This window comes from Salvia hispanica, chromosome 3, assembly GCF_029641045.1.
Source record: "Salvia hispanica isolate PSC_SH4W2 chromosome 3, Shi_PSC_v1, whole genome shotgun sequence".
NCBI classification, from domain to species: Eukaryota; Viridiplantae; Streptophyta; class Magnoliopsida; order Lamiales; family Lamiaceae; genus Salvia; species Salvia hispanica.
The window spans coordinates 42,293,625-42,316,727 of record NC_142694.1 but is presented as its reverse complement, the minus strand read 5'-3'; the positions used below and the strand labels follow the sequence as shown (position 1 = coordinate 42,316,727).

General features: G+C 33.5%; 4 protein-coding genes across 5 annotated transcripts; all 4 read left to right on the top strand.

Annotated features, from left to right (window-relative positions):
• Positions 1-946: 946 nt before the first annotated feature.
• Positions 947-5,928, top strand: AST91 (sulfate transporter 91). The gene is made up of 11 exons (XM_048116396.2): positions 947-1,403; positions 1,955-2,162; positions 2,328-2,499; positions 3,350-3,415; positions 4,110-4,223; positions 4,345-4,461; positions 4,547-4,673; positions 4,757-5,043; positions 5,131-5,321; positions 5,399-5,564; positions 5,648-5,928. The coding sequence occupies exons 1-11, from the start codon at positions 1,067-1,069 to the stop codon at positions 5,804-5,806; spliced, it is 1,944 nt and encodes a 647-aa protein (XP_047972353.1). The 5' UTR covers positions 947-1,066; the 3' UTR covers positions 5,807-5,928.
• Positions 5,929-6,986: 1,058 nt separating this feature from the next.
• Positions 6,987-9,242, top strand: LOC125211871 (nudix hydrolase 25-like). 2 transcript variants are annotated; one of them, XM_048111817.2, is made up of 5 exons: positions 7,027-7,224; positions 7,741-7,791; positions 8,044-8,136; positions 8,365-8,459; positions 8,849-9,242. In XM_048111817.2, exons 1-5 carry the CDS (start codon positions 7,159-7,161, stop codon positions 9,060-9,062), a joined length of 519 nt encoding a protein of 172 aa, XP_047967774.1. In that variant the 5' UTR covers positions 7,027-7,158; the 3' UTR covers positions 9,063-9,242. The 2 variants fall into 2 exon arrangements, with proteins under 2 accessions (XP_047967775.1, XP_047967774.1); XM_048111818.2 differs by lacking the exon at positions 8,044-8,136 and having other exon boundaries at positions 6,987-7,224.
• Positions 9,243-15,952: 6,710 nt separating this feature from the next.
• Positions 15,953-17,538, top strand: LOC148930854 (uncharacterized). The gene is made up of 2 exons (XM_089066625.1): positions 15,953-16,177; positions 16,352-17,538. Exons 1-2 carry the CDS (start codon positions 15,953-15,955, stop codon positions 17,435-17,437), a joined length of 1,311 nt encoding a protein of 436 aa, XP_088922751.1. The 3' UTR covers positions 17,438-17,538.
• Positions 17,539-19,024: 1,486 nt separating this feature from the next.
• On the top strand, positions 19,025-22,834 carry LOC125214352 (mitogen-activated protein kinase 9-like). The gene is made up of 12 exons (XM_048115345.2): positions 19,025-19,191; positions 19,265-19,386; positions 20,031-20,439; positions 20,521-20,648; positions 20,735-20,794; positions 20,961-21,110; positions 21,231-21,386; positions 21,470-21,607; positions 21,690-21,763; positions 22,034-22,132; positions 22,219-22,481; positions 22,553-22,834. Exons 2-11 carry the CDS (start codon positions 19,378-19,380, stop codon positions 22,478-22,480), a joined length of 1,485 nt encoding a protein of 494 aa, XP_047971302.1. The 5' UTR covers positions 19,025-19,191; positions 19,265-19,377; the 3' UTR covers position 22,481; positions 22,553-22,834.
• The last annotated feature ends 269 nt before the right edge of the window (positions 22,835-23,103 follow it).

The window sequence follows — 23,103 nt, the reverse complement described above, 5'->3', positions numbered from 1 at the left end:
CAGTCCCCCCAAAATAGAAACTTTTGAAATGACACAGATTTCAATGCAAAATAGGTAAAGTAAGAGAGAACATGTTAGAAAAGTAATATGTATTTGAGGGAACATCTTTTTTGTTCCACGAACTTTTTTGGTCCACGAACTTTTTAGGTCCGTGAATTTTGATAATATCATTTGAGGTTCGTCAACTATGAGTTAATATCATTCGAAAACTTTTTTAATATTTCCAAGATTTTATGGACGAAAATACCCTCAATACCTTGAAGGGTACATACTTTTAATTAACTTATCACATACTCATATTTTTCAACGAATTTTCTAAATATAATTTGACCTTCAATATTATCACTTAATTTTGTGATATGCAAGAAAAGTTTCTTCAGCATTTTATAATTAAAGAATTTTAAAATATTTTTGAGGTATGGATGCTTGTAAAATATCAAAGTCACGGTCAATAGACGATACTTGAATGTTGATATATTATTTAAAAATAATATCAGTATATCAATATTCAAGTATCGTTTATTGACTGCGACATTAATATTTACGAGTATCCATATCTTTAAAATATTTTAAAATTCGTTAATTATAAAAAGTTGAAGAAGAAACTTTTCTTGCATGTCACTTTTAAAAAGTGATAATATTGAAGGTTAAATCATATTTATAAAATTCGTCAAAAATATATAATAAAGATATTTATAAAAAATATGAGTATCTGATAAAGTTTATTAAAATACCCTTCAGGGTATTTTCGTCCAGAAAAACTTGGAAATAGTAAAAAAGTACTTCAAATGATATTAATTCATAGTTGACGGACCTAAAATGATATTTTCAAAGTTCACGGACCTAAAATGATACTTTGACAAAGTTCGTGGACCAAAAAGATCGTTCCCTCTATGTATTTCCTTGTCTATTCCCTCTCTATATAGAAGCGAAGCATGCAGTGTCCTGACACAGAGTCACAGTTCTCATCCATGCAAATTGTAGAAAAGAAAACTCTCTCTCTTCATTGTATTAACATAGCCAAGTTGGGCGGGTAATTTTGTACACTAGCTAATATTAAACCAACATGGAACCAAACCCCTCTTCCATCGAAATCCCCATGGCCACGGAGCTCCACCGCGTGGCGCCGCCGCCCCCGCGCACCACCCTCGACAAGGTGAAGGGCCGCCTCAAGGAGACCTTCTTCTCCGACGACCCTCTCCGCCGATTCAAGGGCCAGTCCTCCCGGAATCAGCTCATCCTCGGCGCCCAATACGTCTTCCCCATCCTCGAGTGGGCCCCCAAGTACAGCCTCGGCCTACTCAAATCCGACGTCGTCTCCGGCCTCACCATCGCCAGCCTCGCCATCCCCCAGGGCATCAGCTACGCCAAGCTCGCCAATCTCCCCCCGATCGTTGGACTCTGTCAGTACTTTCTTCCTCCTTTCTTTCTTTAAAGTCGAGTTTCTTTAAAGTCGAGTCGGAAAATACCATGAATTATTTAAAAAAAGGTATCTGGCGAATGTTATTTGCACTATTTTTAGACATTTTTGCACCAGATGGCAAAAATGTCCAAAAATAGTGAAAAGTACAACAAATGTAATAAAGTTCTTCATCATATACCTTTGGTGCTATTAATTTCTACTTGGTATTCCAAATATGCAAGTGACATTCACCATATACTGCTTTTTGGTAGTTCACTCTTTCTAATTTTGTAATAATCTGATGTGACTATTGGAAATTACAATTTTACCCCTAGTTAAAATTACAATTGTTGGACTTTTGCAGTACTTTACTCCTTTCTTTAGAGTTGAGTCGGAAAATGCCATAATTTCTCATTTAGTACTCTAGTTTGATTCTTCAAAATTATAATTTTACCTTTGGTTAAAGTAATTAAAATAAAAAAGGCTTCATTCCTCTCTTGTGTATGCATGCATTAATGAATTTTTCGGGTTTGGATTGGATACGTTTTGTAGATTCAAGCTTTGTGCCGCCATTGATATATGCTGTACTCGGGAGCTCAAGGGATCTTGCGGTGGGCCCGGTTTCGATTGCTTCGTTGATCATGGGAGATATGTTGAGAAGAGAAGTCTCACCATCTCAAGACCCCATTTTGTTTCTTCAGCTTGCATTCTCTTCCACCTTTTTTGCTGGACTCTTTCAAGCATCTTTGGGATTTTTAAGGTTGGATTGATTCATGTCTTCTTCAACTACAACATTAAATTCAACTACATGAATAAGTGCAGCTCAGTCATTAATTATTCGGTTCCTGATGAAAGAAACAGACAGTAATAATGACTCGTAAATAAATAAATTCAATTAAATGACATTTGTTTTGTTTTTATGCAGGCTTGGATTTATCATCGATTTTCTATCGAAAGCAACTCTGATTGGATTTATGGCGGGAGCTGCCATTATAGTCTCCCTTCAGCAGCTCAAGAGCCTTCTTGGAATCAAGAATTTCACCAAGAAAATGGGCATAGTTCCTGTCATGAGCTCTGTGTTTCACAACATACATGAGGTTAACATTTTTCTGAAAATTATTATGCAAGAAAAATAATCAATTAAACTTTTATTTTGTATATAATTTACTCCCTCCGTCCCACAAAGATTGTCCCATTTTTCCATTTCCGTCTGTCCCACAAAGTTTGTTCCATTTCACTTTTACCATTTTTTGTAGTGGACCCCATATTCCATCAACTCATTCATACTCACATTTTATTATAAAACTAATACTTTAAAAGTAGGACCTACATCCCACCAACTTTTTCAACTCACTTTTCATTACATTTCTTAAAACCCGTGTCGGGTCAAAGTGAGGCTATCTTTTTGGGAGGGAAGGAGTACTAGATTATAAGAAAAAATATTTGGTTTAAAGTTAGAATAGATTGATTGAGTGATCAAAGTCATCGTCAGTCAATGTTGCCATGCCTATAAAAGTTGATATGTTTTCCTTTATATACTAATAAACAAATGTAACAAAACAAATTCAAGGGTGTAAGGAAAATTTTGCACATGTTGGCACGTCATTTTGTCTCAAATAATTTTTGCTCCCGAGATTTAATAAATTGTGCTATTCAATAAGTTAAATAGATGCAGAATAAAGTAGATAAGTGAGTAAAGAATATAGTAATAAATAAATGAAGAGGTAGATGATAAAATAAGATAATAAAGTGTGTTAATTTTTTTAGAAAATGACTGAACTAGATTGAGACGATCAGAAGATGAATACGACTCAATAGCACGATGGGGCTAAGAGAGAGATTTGTATTATTTTTTTTTGGTAAAGAAAGCATGCTAAACCTGAAGATTTGTATCATTTTCTTACCACTAGTTTTAACTCATTTTTGTGGTTTTGATTTTGGTTGCAGTGGTCATGGCAAACTATATTAATGGGATTTTGCTTCCTAGTTTTGCTGCTTATGGCAAGACATATTGTGAGTATTAAAACTCTTCTTTTCTCTCTCTCCATTATGAGTTTTTTTATCTTCTTCTTGTGACTTTGGATAATATATTAAAGAGGGTGGATGATGTGGTAACTGATATAAAAATAATGAATTTTCGTAGATTAGATGTGAGTGTAAAAAAAGAAGACATGTCAAAAGGTGTAGACCTCTAATTTTGGACTATATCTAGCTTTAGAAATCGCTTTTTTCAGATATAATTGTAGCTCATTTGTCCAAGCAATGAAGGCCACTAAATAAGTTAGGAATATATATTTGTTTTTATCACTTGTTGTTTTGTAGCTAGTCTAGTCTAATAGGAGTACTATTTTCTAGTCTAATAAAGTGAGCAAACCTACAAAACTGAATTATCTTTAATCAATCATTGTAGACAGTGATCACCTAGTACAGAAAATATTTAATGTTGATTTAGTAAAATACTCCCTAATTTATTTGGTGCTAACCCCTAATTTATTCTTGAAATGTATGGAATTTTAAAATTATAGGAATAATTAAATTATGAAATTTGATCAAATCATGATTAGTCCCGCAAGAAATATTAAATTATAAAGTTTTAATTTTTATTTCAATTGTCACATTGATCAGAATTTGATCAATTTTTTCGTGATATAAATGACTTTTCTCTGTAAATTAGACAATATGTGATGGTCATTAATTAATTATGCAGAGCATGAGGAAACCAAAACTATTTTGGGTGTCAGCTGGAGCCCCTCTAGTCTCTGTAATAATTGCAACATTGCTTGTTTTTGCAATGAAAGCTCAAAATCATGGCATCACTATAGTAAGTATTCATCCACATTTCATATTTTATTCAAATAAAAATCTCGAATTCGCGGTATAGGTTTAGTTCAAGTGACTTATTATACGTTTCTTGTTACACGAATAAATTGTTTATCTGGTAGATTGGGAAGCTCCAGGAAGGGCTCAATCCACCTTCGTGGAACATGTTGCGTTTGCACGGTAGCTACTTGCCCCTCGTGGCAAAAACCGGCCTTGTCACAGGCATCATATCACTCACAGTAAGTGCCATGTTGTTATAATTAGTATAACTTATGACTTCCAATATTAAAAATCAAATCTTGAAATGGGAATGTGTGAAAACAGGAAGGAATTGCAGTTGGGAGAACTTTTGCTGCATTGAAGAATTACCAAGTGGATGGAAACAAGGAAATGATTGCTATTGGATTGATGAACATAGTTGGCTCCTCCACTTCTTGCTATGTCACAACTGGTAATTCAATTAAATTCAATTACACCAATTTAGTTCAATCATCTTCAAATTGTACTAATTCACCAATCCAACATTTCCAATAGGTGCATTTTCGAGATCAGCAGTGAACCACAACGCGGGCTGCAAGAGCGCGGTGTCTAACATAGTCATGGCAGTGACAGTGATGGTGACACTCCTCTTCCTCATGCCACTCTTCCAGTACACTCCTAATGTCATCTTGGGGGCCATCATCGTCACGGCTGTCATAGGCCTAATAGACGTCCCGGCTGCCTGTGAGATATGGAGGATCGACAAATTCGACTTCCTAGTCATGCTCTGTGCCTTCTTTGGTGTCCTCTTCATCTCAGTTGAGCAAGGCCTTGCCATAGCAGTTACTACTCAACTCTCTCACAATCATCATATAATTTTGTGAAAATTAACCAAATTTACAAAAAAAAAGTAACATATGTATGTTTAGGTTGGATTGTCTATCTTCAAGATTCTGATGCAGATCACAAGGCCTAAAACAATGATGCTGGGGAACATACCGGGCACGGATATATACCGTGATCTCCAGCATTACAGAGAGGCTGTCAACGTCCCCGGCTTCTTGATTCTCAGCATTGATGCTCCTATAAATTTTGCCAACACAACTTACCTTAAAGAAAGGTTGCTTTTTTTAACTCAAATTCAAATCATCAAACATTTCATGACAAAACACATCACATTTCACCATCATTTCTCAGGGTCACAAGATGGATTCAAGACTATGAAGCAGAAAATGATGACTCCAAAAACAAATCCCAACTCAAATATGTGATTCTTGATTTGTCAGCTGTGAGTGCATTAGACACAAATGGGGTCTCATTTTTCAAGGATTTGAGGATGGCATTGGACAAGAAAAACTTGGAGGTGAGCAACATTTTTTGTGTTCATTGAAATTTGAGATGATTTAGTATAATTTGTGTGTAACTTTTGCTTCTTTTTGTTCACAGCTTGTGTTGGTGAATCCATTAGGGGAGGTGATGGAGAAACTCCAGAGATCCGACGAGGCGAAAGAGTTGACAAGGCCTGATGGTCTGTTCTTGACAGTTGGGGAAGCAGTAGGTTCCCTTCTTTTATCAACCAAGAGCAATTCATCCAATTGTGTATGATTTTATCATGAATCTTGAGAGGCCAATGCATTATAAATCTCTTCCTTTCTCTGTTTTTCAATGTAGCATTTATGTTGTCATCTTCTCTTATTGAAGGCAGAATTCCACAGCCAATTTGTCAATAGTTGGGCCCTTTACCTATCTATAAATGTTAATGAATATTAAAAAGATTACTCTTTTAATTACATCATAGTACAAAATAAAAAGATTCACCTTTAATTTACACATAATGTTTCATGCTAGTAAAATGTTTTGATACATGGGCTAAGCCCAAATTAGGTTGGGCCCAAATTCAGTCCCTTGGAAAAGGTATTTTCATATTTCATGGGAATTTTTTGAATTAGAAGATAAATATTTCAATATCTTTATGAGAAATAATCTTAAAAACATACTGATGTTCAATTCAAAATTGGGTTCTACTTGTATGGAGATTATATTATAAAAATAGTGGAGCTTTATATCAAAAAAATGTCAAAGGGGAAAATAGATGACTTTTCAGATATGGCACCTGAAGAAGACTATCATAACTTGTTACTTTTATACATTTCTATTAAACAAAAAAATTACTAGTAACCTTATCATAAGTAATTAATACTAATAAATTACAATGCAACTGAACAGAAATTCCATCAGTATAAAGATTCTTCATTCCATTAACTTTTCAAATGTCAACGCCACCCTTTTCCCCCACCACCACTTTTCACCTTTATTTATTCTTCCACTTCCAACCAAATCTTTAAATATACCAATCCATTCAACGGCAACTTGCAATTTTAATTAGAGTATTGGATTTTTATTTTTTTAATCCTTTCATTTTTCATCACAATTTTATGTTGATATTCAATTTCTATAAAACCCATAGGAAATATGAGATTCCCACCAAACAATTTATAGTATTAAAATAAAAAAATATTATATGTAAAAAGTGACCATAAATAAGAATCATAGTATCAATTCTTTGAGGGGAAACGGCTCTTGAAATTTAATATTAACAGTGGAAATGAATGGTTGAAAATCAGCAATTATGAAGTAGACATTAATGAATTAGAGATAGGATAAGATTAGATTATTCATCATCGTATCTTTCTTCCACTAAATAATTAGCAATAATAATATTGAAGTTAATTAATTAAATAAAAAACTTTCAAGAATTGGATGCGCACGAAAAAGTCTCTCTGATCTCAACGCACTCCACGTCATCATCAGCTCATTCTTACACATTCAAAACAGTGGAAAAGAGGGTGTTTGACTTTCTGCTAAAGTGATATTCTGATAGTGATCTGTATTTTTCCAGAGATTCTCTCTCTCAAATTTGGAGACACAGGTGAAATTCAGCTAAGGAGAGAGAAACAATGGAGGGTCTGCCCTCTGGCTATCGCCCTAACGTTGGAGTTTGTCTCATCAATGATGATAATATGGTAAGTAGAAAAGGGATAAAGAAGAAAAACACAATCTTTGTTGCTGTCATGGGAAAAAAATGTGTTCTTGATTTAGTTTTGGTGTTGGTGTTGGTGTTTGTGCAGTTTTTGAGTGATTTGATAATGGGTGGTTGGTTTTCAGTTTGTTTTGTTGTTTCATGTCATCAAAATGCAATCTTTTTATCCTGTTTGATTAGGAATAATGAGGGTATGGAGAGATTTCATGTGATTTTCATTTGATAGCTCAAAAGATGAAATAGTTTTCAATGGTTGGAAGCTCCTTTGCTAACAATTTGATGGAAAAATTGTTTCTTTTTTGTGGTTGTGATAATTTCTGAAGTTGTTTGATTTATCCCAAAACCCTCTAATAGTTGGGGTTTTATATGCTTTTTGGAGTATTTTCTTTCTCTTTTTCTTGATTTTTATTTAGGCCCATGTTTAATAGGAAATCCCCTTTTAACATTTTGTAAATATAAACTCAAATTGATATCTAAATGTCTGTCTAATTATTTGCAGGTGTTTGTGGCTTCTAGACTTAATGTTCCAGGAGCATGGCAGATGCCTCAGGTAAAGCCACAGTTAGTTTGAACTTTGAAATAGAGCATTATTTGTGACTATTTTTGTTTTTTCACTTAAATTTCAATTTGAAGATAGTTGCTATAATATTCCACTGAGAGCGTCTGCTTGCTTCTGTTTGTTGAGCTTGCTTGTGTGGAAGGTTCTGGTAGTCGATTTATATGACTAAAATCTCTTCGAATACATTGATTTTTTATCTGAATATGCATTGTCAAGTGAAGAATTTGTGCATAACTTTCATAGGGTGGTATTGAAGAAGGAGAGGAACCGAGGTCTGCAGCGATAAGAGAATTGAGGGAAGAAACTGGAGTCGTGTCTGCTGAAGTAGTAGACGAGGTTTGTTAGAGTCGATGTCATGTTACTGGGATGTTTGCTTGGTTTATTGAATGTTTCTGCAAGTTTTTTTTCCAAGTTGTGAGTTGGAGGCCTATTAGTAGCGTGTCTTTCGTTCATTCTCAATATGCGATAACTATTGAAGAAACGAGCTACTGATGCTAATTCTTGGCTTAAAAAGTGTGAACAAGTTTGTTGCTCGTTTCTCAAGTCTTGTGAATGAATCATCAGGTTCCAGAATGGCTGACGTATGACTTCCCTCCGGCTGTAAAGTCAAAAGTGAATCGACTCTGGGGTGGAGAATGGCACGGACAGGCACAAAAATGGTAAGTTCATGGCTCGTTGCATTTGGTTAACATGTTTAGTATCTTCCAATTTGTTCATTTCTGGTTTTGTGTTGTTCAAATGCTGAAGAGTCGATTTTGAGATGGTTTGATCTACTTAAACAAGCACTTCTCGTTTACATTTCACGCGCCACCAAACAAGAAATCTTGATTTTCTGAGTTCTTATTGATGCAAAACGGCCTAGGCTATATTTAGTTATGTGGTGTCACTAATGAGATGTCTCTCTGCACGAAAAAAGTTACCTCGTCTCGTTGCAAATTTGGAGCACTAGCGTGCGACTGAATGATATGTTATCACTATGGTGATATAGTGTACATCCTCACCAATGACTTAGTTGATAAAAGTTACCTCGTCTCGTTGTAACGAACAGGTTTCTGATGAGATTCACAGCAGAAGAGAGTGAGATCAATTTAGCAAATGGTGAAACAGATCCAGAATTCTCAGAATGGAAATGGGCTACACCCGAAGACGTCGTTGAGCAGGCAGTCGACTACAAGAGGCCGACGTACGAGGAAGTCGTGAAACATTTCCAGCCTTATTTCGCTGCTGGAAAAGCTACAAAATGCTACTCAAGTAAATGGTGAAAATTACACCTACACTAGTCTGTTTTTTGGCTTATTTTTCTTGTGGTGATTGTTGTTGTTGTTGTTTGTCTTCAACTTTGCTGTAATTATTACAGCATGGACTCATTGTAAATGTATATGGGGCTTCAACTTCCAGATTAGGCTGCTGTTTGGTTTCTAATAAAAATGATTCCTCAATAATCTATTGTTTTTATATGTTTCATATAATTAGATCTATGCTCTCTACTTGTGTTTTCCTGTGCTTCAAAATGGAATTTTTGTTAGTGGGTTACTATCAAAAAGTCTCCATTGGCCAACCCAAAAATTTAATTAGTTAGTATAACTAATCTATTCAATTATGAAAGAGCATTCTTAACTCATACCTCAAACCAGGCCATAATTTTGTCACATCATTATTTTCTTCAAATTCTGCGTCGATATACCACTCTATTAATTCCACACCACCACTTGATTTTTGTAGTTCGTGCTTTTTATCATCCAATTTCAATTTTATTTTTTTAATTATCATTATTTATATAATTAAAATAACTAACTCAAAATTACATTAATTTAAATGTCAAATACTATTACATAGTTAATGTTATCTAAAATTACATTATTTAAATAGATATCCCTATCTATTCTTTATGAAGTAGTAATAATCCAATTAACGCATTTGATTAAAATTAAAATCATTTTCATACTCCGTTCCAAGTTAGTTAAGTCGTATTCTTTTTTTGGATTGTCCCAAGACAGTTGAATTATTTGCTTTTATGGCAAAAAATTTATCATTTCTCATACTTTATTCTCTGTTCATTTCTTTTCATTTCTTTTAATTGTTCATCTCTTACTTTACTCTGTTCACTTTAACTTTAAAACATCAAATTCTTAAATTTCATGCAAAAAAAAAAAATGTTCCTACTACATTGGGACAAGCGAGTAAGTAGTTTATAAATGTCAATTATTATTATTAAAAGATGGTTTTATTGTAAAAAAATATTGTTGCAGTTTATCACTATAACGCTCGCTCTGGATACAGCGGACCTCTCTCCAAGTCCGGATTCACATATGTCCACCGTGGCCTTGACCTCTCTCCCGTAACGCACAGACCGAATCGAACCCTTACATTCCCAGTAGGACACCAATTTTTTTTATGAGTTAGTGAGGCTAGTTTATTAAAGAACTAGTTTTCCACCCGCGCGATGCGCGGTTCCATGTATATATAAGTATTTTTAACTGAAAAGAGTTCTTTAATTCCATATAAAGTAGGTGGAGAATAAAATAAGAGATAGAATTACTAAAGAGGAAAATGACTCATTTATAGTGGGACATCCCGCCCAAAAAGAGAATATGATTCGCTTATCTTAAGACGAATGGAGTATGTTACTTTGAAACACATTAATTTTGGACATCCCGCCCAAAATTCATATTTTTTTATCCTTTATAAATTGATTTGCAGCTTTATGTACTCCATTGGTTGACATCCATTTATCATCATCATTCATATTTTTTATGAGCTATATATAAATGTAGTTTCTTTAAAATAATTTTATTGACTAATGGTTTAAGAAATATAAATGCAATTTTGAAAAAACAATTAAAAAAAATCATTATAAGTTTCTTGCTAATCTATAATTTATAATATATCTATATGTGATCTATAATTTATAATCTATAATCTATGAACATGTAAAGCAACAGTTATTTTCGGAGAAAGTTTTGGGAGGAAATCAAAAAGACTTTCCGCCAATTTGCAAAAAAGAATTGTATGATTATTTTCAATTGTATTTTAACTGCATTTGTATTTCTTAAAACCATTAATATGAAGTATGTAGAATTGAAAATTATGCAAAAATGTATTGAACCATGTGTTTTAATCTTTTTATGTCATTAACCAATGGTTTATTTCTATCTCACATGTTAAAAAATCTATAAGGATTGGCTCAATGTATACATTTGCCTTTTATTTAGGTTTTGTGCAAAACTTCTTAAAGAAGCTATATAATTAATGTAACTTTTGGACTTTTTTATTATCTTTGATTGATTGTAAATCATTCAATCAATCAAGCTTTTATTTCGTATAATGGACAATTTACTTTTTGCATCATATATGTATAAGAGAATCCTAGAGAATGATTATAATATTTTAAGATATGCTTTATGTCCATCAACTCAACTATACCTTTTTTATGATTTATTAGTGACTATTCAACCACACCATTATATATTTATTTTTATTATTTTTTTTATAATAATATTATTACATGAAATATTTATCATTGAATTGATAAAAAAAATACCATAAATAATAAACTAAAAATTATAAAATAAATAATAAACAACATAATAATTGAAATGCGAAATTGAAAATACATTATTGGTCCTCAAAACATACTATGAAAATTAGTAATAGTAATTGTGAACAACAAATAAAACTACAACCAGAGAAGAAGGATTATATGGGGAGAATAGAGGTGTATTTTTTTTTAATAAGAAAAATATAGCAAATGCGGTCTCTATTTATAGAAGATGAAAAATTATAAATTTTGGTATAATTTTTATTATTGTTTAATATAATAAATAAAAGATAAATGGAAATTTAGAAAAGTATTTATCAAGAGATTGTGCCATTTGTTATATTGATTTATTGATTTATTTATTGATTATTGGTTTATGGAGTAGCATCTTGTTAATCACATCAGTAACACATCTTCATATTTTGTATGTGTATTGTTCAATAACAACCTATCATGTCATGCATCTTAAATTAAATTTCTATAATACATGCTAAAAGATTTATACAATTTACTCAAAAAAATTCCTAAAACTGAGTAGGAAAACAAAAATTCTCACAACTTTGACTTTTATATATGTATATATATAGATGGATGTATAGAGTACATCAGCTCTTGATTCATCATTCTGGAATTTCAGAATAAAAAGCACATATATTATTCTGAGAACGGGGAGTATATGCTTATATTTTCATGTACTGAATGATTTATGGTAAATTGATATATAGTGCATGCTAATATTTTAGAACTATATATTTTATTCTGAAGTACTTATGCAACAAATTCATGATTACTAATGCAATCACATCATTGAGAACGGGGAGTATATGCTTATATTTTCATGTACTGAATGATTTATGGTAAATTGATATATAGTGCATGCTAATATTTTAGAACTATATATTTTATTCTGAAGTACTTATGCAACAAATTCATGATTACTAATGCAATCACATCATTGAGAATAAAAAGCACATATATTATTCTGAGAACGGGGAGTATATACTTATATTTTCATGTACTGAATGATTTATGGTAAATTGATATATAGTGCATGCTAATATTTTAGAACTATATATTTTATTCTGAAGTACTTATGCAACAAATTCATGATTACTAATGCAATCACATCATTGAGTAACTTTTGGGAAAATAAATATGATATGATTGCATGCATCATGCAAAATCTAAATTTGTATTGATCGATACATGCAAACATATTAAATTTGAGACTATAAAATTTATTAATGAGTAACAGCAAATGCAAAGTAAGTTTTCAATACACATGCTTATAAATTCAAATTAATAATCATTAAATAAACCAAATTTATGAATATTAAAATAAGTATATCTGAATTTATGAATAGAAATTTTGACAATAGAAAATGTGACTAACTTGTATCATTTACTAAAATAATATTTTTTTTCCCAAAAACTTGTCGATCAGCATTTAATGCATTTGGGGATTGATAAGTAATTACACCTTACAAAAACATCATTCACTAATTAATGTTCCTGCTCTCAAATCAAATCATCTTTCAATAAAGCTAAATAAATATTCCATTCCATATAGTATAATTTATTTTATCAATGAAAAGTTGAAAATCAGTCAATCAGTAATTAATGCAATTGATGGCACAAAACACTTAATTTTCTTTTCAATCTACTCAATATATAAATCTCAACACGGGTAAGTGGATATAATATGATTAGTTCATTCAGTTGTGATATATATACAAATTCTGAAATAGAATTTCATAGCAGGCTAGCAGCAGATTATACTACTCATTGAATAAATCATATTTTTCTTCTACAGACTGCTGGCTTAAAGACAACTGTGTAAATGATGCTCTTCTTTTCGATCATGTGAATGATGCCAAGAAGATTTATGTGAGAACAAACTATCTGGAAAACTCCGAAGAATATAAATTGTTAATATAGGATATAATATCATTTTTATACTGTAGGTAGGATGAAATATGTAAGTGGAGTAATAGATAGGAAAAAAAAAGTAAAAGCAAGACAATAAATAAATTAACTAATAATATAATAATCAAACAAAAAATAAAACAGAAGAAATTTAGATAATATGAGATTTAAGTAAACAAACCAGTTCATATTGCTTTTCCTGTCATTCGTATCATTTAACCTACAATACCTGCAAAAGCATAAAAATGATTAGTTTTATAAATCGGAAGCAAAAGTAGATAGTAGAAGATTCATGATTGCAAAACCAGTTTACAGAGCTTTTCATTTCTCATGGCGATCAATTCCACTGCAAAATAATCAAACATAAATACGATCAGTAGATCAACCATAAACAAAAAGATATTTAGAGATAAGAAAGATGACACTAACCTCTTCATGTGATGAATTCACCTGCAATATATGCCCAAAAAATTACAGTAGATCAACAATAGAAATAAAGATGGTTTAGAGAGAAGAAAATTAATGCTAACCTCTTATGCCGATAAATTCACTTGCAATATTTATAAAAATATAATTGTTCAATAGCTCAATAATAAAAAGAAAGAAGATTTAGAGAGAAGGAAATAATCGGTAGAAAAAAGATGAAAGAGAAGAAAAATGATTGTGTATGAATCTGTGTCTATGCAAGTGGTTTATATATAGAAAAACATGCGGGGTTATTTTCAATTTTTTTTATCTCAAAAAATGGTTTTGGCTCTCAAAAAACCTTGCATTAGAGAGGATCCCAATTTGAGAATTCCCACCAAAGCTCAACATGACAAGAGTTTCTTTATGTAAGAACGATTTGATTGATTGTTAGTATAGAGGCTAATCAACTTTGCTTTTTTTCAGAGTTCATGCCATTAGCTGTTGGATTCAGCATGTAAAAGAAACAATTCTTGGAGGTTATTTATTAACCATTGGTTTGAAGCATGTAATTTTTAAAATAAATAAATTAAAATAGATAAATCTCTTCTGGTGGAAACTCTTGTTGTTTCCCACAAAAAAATCCTTGCTTTTATGGTAGTAAAGATAAAGATATAGATATAGATACAGATATAGATTGTATTGATTATATTCCATAATTATTCACAGTGAACAACAAAGAAGACAAAAAAATTATACTACAAAATAAGAAGGATTATATGAGAAGAAAAAAAAGATTTTTTTTATCAAAACTATAACAAATGTGGTCTCTATTTATAGATGATGAAATATTATGAATTTTAGTATAACTTTTATAATTTTTTAATATAATATAGAGAAGATATATAAATTTTAAAAAAATATTTATCAACCAATGAGATTGTGTCATTTATTACATTAATTTATTCATTGATCATTGATTTTATGGAGTAACATCTTATTACTCATTTCAATCACACCCTTCACATGCATCTATCATATCATACATCTTATAATAAATTTCTATAATATATACTAAAAGACTTATATAATATAGTCAAAAAATATTTCATGAAACTGAGTGGGAAAATGGATTGTTTGATATTTCGCTTTTATGTATGTATAGATAGGGCTTTATTATAAAGAAATGACAAAATAAATTAAAACAAATAAATAAAAGTCATAAGTTGCAATATAAAATACAAATAATCTTGGAATAATTTAAATTTTGGGAATTAGAGAACATTTCATTCTCATCATCCATGGTGAATAAATTCTTTAAAAAAAAGAGAAATTATAATATAGAAGAAAGATTATACGTAGAGAAAAATAGATATATTTTTTTAATAGAACTATAGCAAATGTGATCTCAATTTGTAGAGGATGAAAAAATATGAATTTTGGTATAATTTTTATATATATTTAATTTAATATATAAAAGATATTTGAATAATAAATAAAATATTTATTGACTAATGAGATTATAACAAATGACATAATCCCATTGGTCAATAAAAAAAATTGAGAGAGACCACTTGATCTTGCTTTATCCAATGGATAAAAAGAGTGTGATTTGACAAATTGACATCTTTTATTCTCTATATCAAATCAGTCATATATTAATAGTGTATATTATATGCTGATACAATTTTATAATATAGTTATCAATATTTTATGAAAGTGGGCGGGAAAATTTCCTTGCCATGTACTCTGGCTTTATATATTTATATAGATATATAGATTATATAGATATATAGATGTAACAAAATGCTATCATTGGAAATACTACTTAGTACGTACTATCTTACGTAGGAGTAGAACTCTTTTTTTTCTCTCGAGCTGTATTTACTAGTAAAACTTTTAACATTTTTTCTAGAAAGTTGTACTAGTATTCCCTCCGTTCCACTTTAGGAGTTCTGGTTTATCATTTTTGGATGTCTCATTTTAAGAGTATCGCTTAGAATACTCCATAAATGGTATTAGGCCCAACATTTTACTATTCTTTTTCTACTCATATCTTATTATAAAACTAATATAGAAAAGTAAGACCCATATTCCACTATTTTTTCATCAACTTTCTTTTATAGTATTTTTTAAAATCTGTGCCGAACTCAATCGGGACTCCTAAAATGAGACGGAGGGAGTAATATTTATTGAGAGAAGTAAAGTGGAGTGCTATTAGTGGTAATAATTTAAGGACATGTCGTCTCAAGACAGTAAATTTGTAAAAATTAAAGTGAAAAAATGAAGAGTCAGCGAGAGCCACCACCGCCACCGCCGCATGCAGCTGCAAGCACCGGCGCCCACGGCCGCGCACTTGAAAACCTGAAATCGCTAGTGCTGAAATGCGCCATCGCTTCATCTCCATCTAAATCGCTCTCCCTCCAACACACCATCTTGATCAACAAGTTCTTTCAAGAATCAGTCCCCACAACAATCCACACTCCTGATCACCCCACTTATCAATGGGTACTACTAATTTGCTTCCCCATTTTCTACAAATCTTGTTTCAATCATGCATTTTGAACATATACTTATGATGATGATTAATTGATTATGATGTTACTATGAATTAATTGCATATTTGCATGTACAGTTTTTTTTATGTATTTTTTGGTAATTGCAACATGAAATTATGTGTAGATGATTGAGGATGCAATAAGGAAGTTGAAAGAGGAAGGGGGTTGTTGTGATGAGGGGGGAATAAGTAGGTTTATTTTGAAGGAACATAGGGATTTGCCTTGGGCTCATGATGCTGTCCTTAACCACCATTTGAATAGGCTTTCTATAAATGGCACCATTACTAAGACCTATAATGGTTGGTACTCCATTGGCCCCCCTAAGCCCGGCCCCGGCCCCCGCCCTCACCCCGGGCAGAGGATTACTCGTACGACCAGCCTTAGCCCCACCGCTAGTTCTAGTCCAACGTGTGCTTCTAGTGACACTTCCGACTCTAGCTGGAGTTCGGAACTCAAGAGGAGAGCAACGAACAAGTGTAATCGTGGGAAAAGGAGCCAAGGAAGTATAGCTCGTCCCAAGTTGAAACGGGGTGGAGAACGTGCTTGTGCTCGGGGACGTGGCAGGGGCAGGGGAAGGGGTCGCGGGTGTGATGATCGTTGCAAGGAGGATGTGATGGGAGAGGCGTGTGTTGGCCGAGTGGAAGGTGATTTGCGCGTGGATGATATGCCAATGGTCGATATAATATGTCTATCGACAGATGATGAGGAGACGGGTCAAACTGAACAAGTCCCTCATGCACAAGAAAGTCAAGATTGTGTGATTCTTGCGAATCGAGAGGATCTAATTGTGCGAGTGGAAGGTGATGATGCGTGTATGGATGGTACGCCAACGGTAGAAATACTATGTCTAATGACAGATGGTGAGGAAACTGATCAAAGGAAGCAAAGGATTCAGCCACTGGAACAGAATATGGGAGATGATTGTTTTACCCGTGGAACTATTCCTTCATCGCGCGGGAGCAAAAAAGTTAGGCAACCGAGGGGAAACATCCAGTCAGGGCAGACTCGGAGGGGAAGGGGAAGGCCTCGTAAAATAGAAACACAGCATGTAAATCGGGTGGCACGAGAAGACGAAGACAGTATGGATGCGCTCATCGATGAAACGAGGCCAAGACGTACTAGAAACAAGTCCATTAACGTTGCGGATGGATCTAAACCATCGAAGGCTAGGCCTGCTCGGGGGAGGAAGAAAGTGAGTGCTCTTGTGTGAAGCATGTTACAGTAAGTTGCAATGATGACTTTGTACTTAGCTTCATTTCATATTTTGTTGGTGATGACTGAAGTTGAAGCCACTCATACTTGGATCACTTTTGGCTATCTAGAGACTCGAGTATGTTTATGTGATTATATCCATTTTGATGTTATAACAAATTAACAATGTAATTCATAATATATGGTAAATTGGTAATGAGGGCTTCTACTACTTTTATCTTTCTACTTCTTTTAGAGGGCCAAAGGATTTCTTCACTAAATCTACTTGTGCAAAAACTTTTTAAAGAATCTTGATTTGGCAAAAGTTAAAATAAATGCAAGTTATGAACTCTATAACCACTTGATCAAATGCATTATTTCCTATATTAACTAAAAGTAATTAAAGTTTCTTTTTTTGTTTATTTCTTTTGAGAAGTAGTACCAATGTTTCATTGCTAAACATTTCCTTTTTCTTATAATGAGAAAAGACTTGTACTACTAGTTACTTTTGCATGGCATATTTCATGATAAAAATATTAATCCCTTTACTTTATTCTCTCCACTTATTAAATTAATAAATAGTACTATTAAAATTCAATACTAAAAACGTTTAGCTATTAGGCGACATAGGGAGTGAAAAATTGATGTACTTGCTTGTAAATCAATGATCAATTTTTTAAAATTTATATACTAATTTTAAAATTTATTTGTAAATTACCAATATACTTATTAGTTTATTAGATTTTGCTATAAATATTTAAAGCAAAAACACAATTTATTAGCTCCAAAAAAGAATTGAATAAAATGAAATCAAACAGTAATGATCAAAACCTCAAACATCGACCGTTTTGCGTGTAAGAAACTGGACAGCTAAACCCAATCATAATCTGTTCAAGACAATAAAAATTCTGCAATCTGGTTGCGTAGATCATCTGTCACACGATCATATCCATTTCATCGAAGACTGTATTCAAATTCGCCGCCGTTTCAATCTTCACGCAATCCACCGACGAAAAGGTAAAGGTAAAGCCCACCACTTGCCGCCAAACACACACGCACCCACACGGGTGTGTGCGTTTTTTGGGAGTGAATTTCACGCGCACGAGACGAGATAGATAAGGCTCGCAATTCAAAGCATGATTTCATTATTACTATTATTTAAATTAAGTGAGTTTTGTCCTTTTCCACGGCCGAATGGACGCGGGGGAGGTTGTATATACATTGAATTTCTGGGCCATATTCCTTTCACCAGCTCTCACCTAATTGGCTCTATTTAATCATTTCCCAATTCCCCAATCCTGGGCCTTTTTTTATCAGCTTCACAAATTCGGGTGAATTTTATTGGTAATTGGTTGATCTGATTCATATCTCCATCTCTTTCACTCGCTCTACTTGATTCCAGTTCACACAAAATTCTTCATTTTTTTTTATATGGACCTCAATTTTTATTTTTTTGTGTTTTAGATCTCAATTTGGACTGGTTGGGGGAAAAAAAAATCAAATCTTGAATTAGTTTAATTGTGACATGTGTTTAATTGTATGCTGTATAAATAAAGAGCCATTATATTTTATATGGACCTCGAATTTTGCCATTTCTTGTGTATTAGCAGATCTCAATTTTGGCTGGTTGGGGGAAAAAATCAAATCTTGAATTACTTTAACTGTGACGTGTGTTTAATTGAAGTAGTATAAATTAAAGAGGCCCACCGCTCTGTAGCTGAGAAAGCATAATTTTTCACATGGTTTATCTTATCTCTGATATTATATAATAAGGTATTCAAATTTGCCCTTTCAATTGCATTTAATAACTGTATTTCCTAAGATGTCAACTCATTTTTATGTGTAGGTTGTATAAATAGAAGTATCCTACTTGAATGGAATTGTGATTGCCTGTGAATTTGAGCTGCCATTCTCCGGAAGGAAACCTCATTATCTCTCTTATTCTCCTTTTGGACACTAATGATTCAGGTAAGTATGTGTGATTGCAGATCTGGTTTTTGTGTTCAAAAAGAAATTAAAAAAAAATTCTTGTAATTTTTATCTTTCATGTTTCAATCAATAGCCCGTTGTGTTATGATTAGGATCTTGCTTAACCATCTGAGAAAAGGGATTTTTTTCAATCTTTGTTTTTGTGGGTGTGTGATCCCCCCTTTGAAGTTTGGGGTTATGTAGCACAAATAGGGGAATTTGTTTTTTTAATGTTTTGATGTATAGTTACATTTTATGAAATTATATTGTTCACTTCTTTGGAGTTGGATGTAGGGAATGCTGTATTGGCTGCAACTTAATATGATTATTTGTGATGTCCTTTGCAATGATTATGGCCTCTGTCTTCGCTCAAGAGCTCAACAGTATAAACTTGCTCTCTCATCTTCTTGAATTCTGCTGATAGTCTAAACTTTTTTCAAGTCTAGGATGAATGAATGCAACCAACCTTATTAAACTTTAAATTATAGTAAATTATAGTACTGATAATTGTAGTCAATTTATTTTTTGGGTATTGTCACAACATCACTACAACTTCTGTTCATTTGGTCAAGTTCTTATGATTCTCCCATCTGAATTTCATGTATGTTATAGTAAGTGGCTGATGTTTGTTTTTGGCTTGTCAGAACATGCCTTTCAAGGACTTCTTCACCGAGTATGGTGAAGCGAATTTGTATGAAATCCAAGAGGTTGTTGGTAAGGGAAGTTACGGTGTTGTGGCTGCTGCAGTTGATACCCACACTGGAGAAAAGGTGGCTATAAAGAAGATAAATGACATTTTTGAGCATGTCTGTGAAGCTACTCGCATTCTTAGGGAGATCAAGCTCCTCAGGCTGCTTCGGCACCCGGACATTGTTGAGATTAAGCATATCATGTTGCCTCCGTGTCGGAGAGAATTCAAGGATATATATGTCGTTTTTGAGTTGATGGAAACAGATCTTCACCATGTAATCAAGACGAATGATGACCTTACTCCTGGGCATCATCAATTCTTTTTGTATCAGTTGCTTCGGGCTTTAAAATATATACATTCCGGTTGGCGTTTTTTCCACTTAAGTTCCTTTAGTTCGTTGCACTTCTGCAGTCAATAATAAATCCATTTTTTATTTTCGACAGCAAACGTTTTCCACCGGGATTTGAAGCCCAAAAACATCCTTGCTAACGCAGACTGCAAGTTGAAGATATGCGACTTTGGGCTAGCTCGTGCATCATTTGGCGATGCCCCATCTGCTGTTTTCTGGACTGTAAGTAATTATGCTGTGATTTCATGGAGGTCGAGATTATTTAATTATTAAAATTTTAATTTTGTCGAAATGTTGTTTATCTGAAGGATTATGTGGCTACCCGGTGGTATCGTGCTCCTGAACTTTGTGGTTCTTTCTTTTCCAAAGTAAGTTCCCATGTCTGGAAATTACTTTGTGCTGTCTATGAAAATCTCTCTATAAAGTGATTGTGTAGACTAGTTGCTGAATTACAAGAAAGGTTAATGCTTTGAAAGCATACAAGATGTTGAGATTTCGTGTGTTCGATTTCCTTAATGTTGTTTCTTATTACAGTATACCCCGGCTATTGATATCTGGAGCATAGGATGCATATTTGCAGAAATGATAACTGGAAAACCGTTGTTTCCTGGGAAGAACGTTGTCCACCAGTTGGAACTCATAACCGATCTTCTTGGCACACCTTCTACTGAAGCCATCTCGAGGGTTTGTTCCTTCGTCATGACTAAACTTCTCTCTTTGCTTGAAAAATGAAAATCATGGTAGACAAATTGAAATTGACAAAACTTATCATTTGACAAGTTGAATCCTTTTTCTCACATATAGATTCGAAATGAGAAGGCCCGGAGATTTTTGAGTGGCATGAGAAGGAAAGCACCCATACCTCTGTCGCAAAGGTTCCCAGATGTTGATCCCCTGGCTCTTCGTTTACTTCAGCGTCTAATTGCATTTGATCCCAAAGATCGTCCATCTGCTGAAGAAGTAAGCATAGCTATAATAATTTTTCATCGTGAGGACGGATGTGTTTGCATTGGCATTGGTAAAATAACACCATATTTGTGCAGGCATTGTCAGATCCATATTTTTACGGGCTGGCAAATGTGGAAGATGAACCGTCAACTCAACACATCTCAAAATTCGAGTTTGAGTTTGAAAGAAGAAAGTTGACAAAAGAAGACGTGAGGGAACTGATCTACCGCGAGGTACGAGCATTACTAGTGAAGTGTGAATGATATTCTACTTGCATTAGCTGCTACTTACGTTGTATCTTAATTAAGCAAACAGATCTTGGAGTATCATCCCCAGATGCTCCAGGAGTACCTCCGTGGCGTGGATCAGATTCACTTTATGTATCCAAGGTCGGGCTATTAAAAGGAATCTGTGTTGACTCTGGTTTGACACAAGAGAATTCCAAACGCTTTATCGTTCCTAATTAATTACCAGTCATATATATCTCACTCGATTTTCTTTCTTCCTCCTGCAACGAGTCATTTCAAACGTTAAATGTCAGTATAAATTGATTTGTGTTCGTATGTGAAGTATATGCTGAAGTGAATCTATGATTAGGAGATCACCGTTGTGGTAACGTTAATATTATCCTCTAAACTTTAGAGTCTATGATGTTTCAGTGGAGTCGATCAATTTAAGCAACAATTCTTCCGTCTGGAGGGACAAGCCGGGAAAGCAGGCAGGCTGCCAATGAGGAGGCGCTACGCTTCCTTGCCCAGGTAAAGCACCTTGCCTGAATATGGCGTCCATCATGTTTCGTTCATATCCTAATTAACACCCTGATTTGATTTGGTGTTGGTGGCAGGGAACGCGTGTGTGGGCTCATTGACGATGAACCTGACCAAAGTGATTCTAGAAGCCGAGCGGTGGTGCCAGTTCCACGCCCGGCCCTAAGGAGTCCCAAGAATTCATTGGATATCAAAAGATCAGAAGCTCCAAACGCGAGCGCCAAAGCTAGGCCGACAAATGATCATAAGACATTGTGCTACAGCGCCCGTTGCTTGCTAAGAAGCGATAGCATCAGCGCTTCAAAATGCATCGGGGTGCAAGGAGAAGACTACCTATGAGGTTTGTGTCTTGTTATATCACTTACAACTGATTTAAATCAGCCTTGAGCTACATCTTGTTTCTTCGATCAGGTGCAATCGCCTCCCGTGTCGTCTCCTTATCAACGTAGGTTCGATTATCGAGCAAACGGGGCGTAGGTTTGACAGTGACAGCGTTTCTATTATGTAGAAGTTGGTTGATGAGGAGTGCAAGATTGTTAATTTATGGACGTTTTGTTATTGTTGTTACATCAACAAAGTGTGTGTATCATTTTAATTTGTTTGGGTAATTTGCATTGTAACGATTGAGCAATTCGTCTAGACATCTGATGATTGATGAGATGCTGTCATGAAATAGATTTGCACTTGTTTTTATTTCTTGGCTTCTAATCTTATTTATGAATTTAGCCCTTTTACTCTTTGATGCATGAATTCTCTTTTATTGATGAATATAATTTATCTACCAAAAGTAATTATCAATAAATATCATGGTATTGATAAAATGCAAATTTATATATTGTATAAATTCAAAATTCTTCGACACAACTTTAACACAGTTTAAATACAATATCAATGCAGTGTAAAATTTCAAGATTTTAATGTCAACACAATATTAAACACAATCGGACAAAAATTGTTACTGT